The 4,550-nt window shown below is 36.1% G+C and overlaps 1 protein-coding gene across 2 annotated transcripts in view; it reads left to right on the forward strand.

The window, feature by feature from the left end:
- The window catches only part of smyd3 (SET and MYND domain containing 3), a 186,867-nt gene that overhangs the window by 32,312 nt on the left and 150,005 nt on the right, over positions 1-4,550 (forward strand). For both annotated transcript variants that reach the window (XM_016492449.1, XM_016492450.1), the window contains exon 2: positions 934-997. In XM_016492449.1, coding sequence (XP_016347935.1) covers positions 934-997 — 64 coding nt within the window. The remainder of the gene's footprint in view (positions 1-933; positions 998-4,550) is intronic.

The raw sequence follows: 4,550 nt of genomic DNA on the forward strand, positions 1-4,550 counted from the left end.
TGTGAGGGGTGTACTCACTTCTGTGAGATACTGTATGTTACACACAGTAAAAGAGTGAAAATGTTATAGCCTATAGGAAGGGGTCAGAGGGTCCATTCGTATAGAACTCAGGCCTGCACTATAATTTGTGCCTGACACTCTTCAGTTTCTTTTAGGAGATTGACACTAAAAATCTCTCTGAAGTGATTTGTCAAGGGCCTGTTCAAAAATCACACCACCTCCAGACACCAGGGTGGCAAGAAGATGAATCTGGTGCTATTTCATACTAAACTCCCTGTGATTATGTTCACTCAGGAAGGAGCAATATAAGGGCAGAGGGAGAGAGACACACACTTTTTTAGTGTTTTGGTCATTAGTGTCTATGGGAAACATCACAACATATGCAGCACAGGAAAGGTTATGAATCATTTGAAATTCAATGCATTTATTCAGTTATTGCTTGCTTACTCCATACAATTTGTTTGGTAAAATGTTTAAAAAGATCTGTTTTAAAAAGGAACTCTTGACTAAATCAAATAGTCACAGTAAAAAAAAAAAAACTGTAACAAATAAAGCTGAGACATAACTATGCACGAACTAAGTGTGTAACTTGCGTGACACTTATGGATGTTTAAACAAAACATTAGCTCATTAAACTCATTTTTAAAGAGATAATTTGACGTTTTGTGTTCAGTCTGTTCTATGCATCTGATCTCTGCATGTTAACCACATTCCTTACTTCAAGCTTACATGTTATAGACTAAGCCCCAAAGCAAAGGTGGTCATTAGACATATACTTTAAAGCAAGTGATGTTTAGTCAGGGCAGGAATGCTTCATTATAAGCCTTGTAAATCAAACCAGACTTTCTCCTCTTCAGCCTGAGGATGTAGTTTCTTGAGAAATACACAAAGCACTGAGGCTGATGTTAATTCTGTCTTCTTTATTCTTAACAGAGGTGAAAGTCTGTCGAGATGTTCTCAGTGTAAGACGGCCCGGTACTGCAGTGCTCAGTGTCAGGTAAGAGCTCTTCACACAAGCTGTCATCAGAGAGCTTTACAGACAAGCTTATGATGAAGTCTTATTTCAGTAGAAAGATTACATTCAGTTTTTCCACATAAGGTTTTGCACCTAGTGCTTTTGACAAATGCTTAAAGTGATATACACTCACATGAGATGAATATTCCAGTCAAATCAGCAACCTAGATAAAGTAATTTTTATCTTTTTATTTATATTATTTTATTTTATTTTATTTTAATGTTTTGTCTGTGCTTCAGGCCTTGCAATGTAAAAGCAGCCTAATAGAGCTGTTTATAATATTAAATAATCAATGTTCATGGCAGAGAAAACTACTTCTTCAAATATTTTTTTCATATTTCTTTAGTTTTTCATTGCTGACTGTTTACTAGAATAATTACTTGGAAAAAACGTATGTATTGTTCACTTAAATTAAAAAAAAAAAAAATTTTGACGAGCTACATACCATTGTTTTAAATTTATTTTTTTAGTATCTATTTTAAAGGGGTCCTATTATGCTTTTTCACTTTTTCAACTTTAGTAAGTCTGTAATGTTGCTGTTTGAGCATAAAAAATATCTGCAAAGTTCAAAGTCCACTTCAAAAGGAAATTAATTTGATTTTGACGCAATATTTACACTGAAGCTTGTAGGCGGCTATGTTAAGGGGAATGACATTTCCCAACCAGGTGCCGAGTGGAGCCAATCACATCACACACTGGCCCAGCTAACCAATCACAGCACATTTTGTATTTCAGAAGGCGGGCCTTTATTTAATACAGGAACTATTCGAGCCGTTCATGCCAGACTGGGGAGAGAGGTGTTGTAATGTAAAATATGTGAAAAATAATGTGTTTTTCGAACAGCCTAGTATGAGAGCCTGTTCTAGTATACCAAGAGAGCATAATAGGACCCCTTTAATATTTCACTTTTTTGAATAGATTGCATTCAATAGCACATTCATGTGATAGAACAATAATGTGGTATAGAAACTGTGTTCAAAAAACATGATTTCACACATAAAACATGATGAAAGTTTTGCATTTAAAATACATAATATTAAACAAAAACATCTTAAATCAGTGACACTCTTTATTGCATTAAGTTTATTGTATTTATTGTGCTATTAATATCAAATAATTTTTGCAGGTTTCTGTGGCAGAATGGAAAACTATATTGTGAAATTCAGATATTTAAATGTCATGCCTGTGTCTTGTGGAATTTAATACAGTCATTTTGCTTTATGTGACTTTCATTGTCTATCACAACTCTGTATAATGTCATTAAAATTCTCCAGGTTTTTTATTTTTTATTTTTTTTTTGAGCCAGCAGTTATCGGAAACTCCTGCATGAGGTCCAGTGTGACTTTCCGTCAGAAGTATTTGGTGCTTGGAGCCATACACCTGTGAAACACGTTTACAGGATTTTTCTGTATTACTGTCTTTTAACCCTGTAAAGCCTGACATGTGAAATATCGAAGAGAAAAAATATGAGCAAAAATTTGGTGCAGTTGCTTATATTTATATGGCCAAAAGGTAAGATGCAATTCTGATAGCTGTGATGTAAACCAGTGAGATTTTTGTAACACTCTAAAAGACTACTTGCATAAAATGCATATAAGTATCAGTTGTCACTCTATATCTTCCAGTAATTTGTTTTAATAACATGATATGTACTGTAAATGCTTAATTGAAGCTATAGGGCCCTATCATACACCCGGCGCAATGCGGCGCAAGTGTTTTTGCTAGTTTCAGCAAATGCATTTGTGCGCCCATGGGCGTGCTCGTCTGAAAACGAGGTGTGTTCGGGCGCATTCCTGGCGCGTTGCTATTTTGAGGCAACTGAAATAGACTGCGCCATCGCCATTGACCAACAAAAAACCTGGTCTAAAGTCTGCCGCAATATTTTTTTCTTTGTTATTTAAAGAGCGCGTTAGTAATATAGGCGGGTGCACAACGCGCGTACACTTTGCTTATTACACACACAGGGACACGCAGCGGCACACAAACATTTTTAAAAATGAAAAATTACATTCCGCCATGTAAATAGCAAACCCGACATGGCGCGAGCGCCACTGGCTTTTAAAGGGAATGGGATATGAGACTCTGGTTTATTGCACGTTACGCCCAAAAAACACCCATTACTCATTAAGCGAATAGGGACAACCCATTTAGACCATGCGCCCGGGCGCGCCGACCGTTTTCCCGTCGTTAAACTAGCAAAAGTGGATTCGGACATGCCCTGAGTGCACCTGTGCCGTGCGCTTTAGACCATGCGCTTAGATCGTTAAAATAGGGCCCTTACTGTGGAGGGCAAAACCTATTATTTAGTTAATTCCTAAAAATTTCTCAAATCTCACATTTTAACATGTTTGTTTTTTTAATTATGATTAGTATATGTGTAACTAAATAAAATGTGCAGTCCAGCAAGTGTTCATCTTGAAATATTACTAACAATATAACATTTATTCTCATGTTTCCTTTATAAAAATCAGGAAAAAAAATTCACAGCAAAAAGACACAACCTGAAAGGGGACATTTTTACTGAAAGGCCTTTTCACTTGCTAAAATGTATAAACTATCAATCAGCTGACATAATGTATGCAGAAGCTTGTGTACAAAGCTTTTTTTCAGCAAGATTTTAATCATGTTGATAATTTAAAGGCCTTAGAAATGGCCTTTTAAGATATGATAAGGTAGACTTCATAGGGTTAAAGTTCTAGATTTTAAAGAAATTAAAAAAATTCTAGAAATTGAATTAAATCATTCTAGAAATTAAAAAAAAATCCTGGCTCATTTCTGTATAAGGAAAGTGGTTGTGTGTAAACATGACAAAGGAAACACCATAAAACTAGTCCATACAACCCATGCACTATGTTCTTACAGCTCTGTGAGAGGAACAGGCCAAACTTTTAAGTTCATATTCACTTGAAAAAGGTCCTTTCCGCTGTAGTTCTCAGATCTCATTGCTCAAAATCTGGATTTTCAGTCAATAACTTATTAAAGGGGTCATATGATGTTGCTAAAAAGAACATTATGTTGTGTATTTGGTGTAATGCAATTTGTTTATGCGGTTTAAGGTTAAACAAACACATTATTTTTCACATAATGTACATTATTGTTTCTCCTCTATGCCCCTCCTTTCTGAAACGTGTCGATTTTTACAAAGCTCATCGTTCTGAAAAGCGAGGTGTGCTCTGATTGGCCAGCTATTGTGCTTGGCTGAATACCTCAAGCATGTGACAGAAATGATACACCCCTTACCATACTGTGATGCCATCTCCCGGCGCGATAAGACAACACCAATAAAACCCATTACAAACAAGGCATTTGTTGCATCCAGTGGGGGACATAATTACTGATTATAATGACTTATACTGTCTTTTTACGCGTTGCATTGCGTATCGCGCAGCGTAAACATAAAACCATGTCTGCATTTGTGATCGGAGAAACGACAAACAACAAGCGCTACTCTACACTGCTCAAAACTCGCGTTTGAATCGTCAGTGGCAAATTCTTTAAATATAAAAAACGTACTTACAGTCTGTGAGTCAGAAC

Source organism: Sinocyclocheilus anshuiensis, unplaced genomic scaffold (genome assembly GCF_001515605.1).
Source record: "Sinocyclocheilus anshuiensis isolate Anshui unplaced genomic scaffold, SAMN03320099.WGS_v1.1 scaffold222, whole genome shotgun sequence".
Lineage (NCBI taxonomy): Eukaryota > Metazoa > Chordata > Actinopteri > Cypriniformes > Cyprinidae > Sinocyclocheilus > Sinocyclocheilus anshuiensis.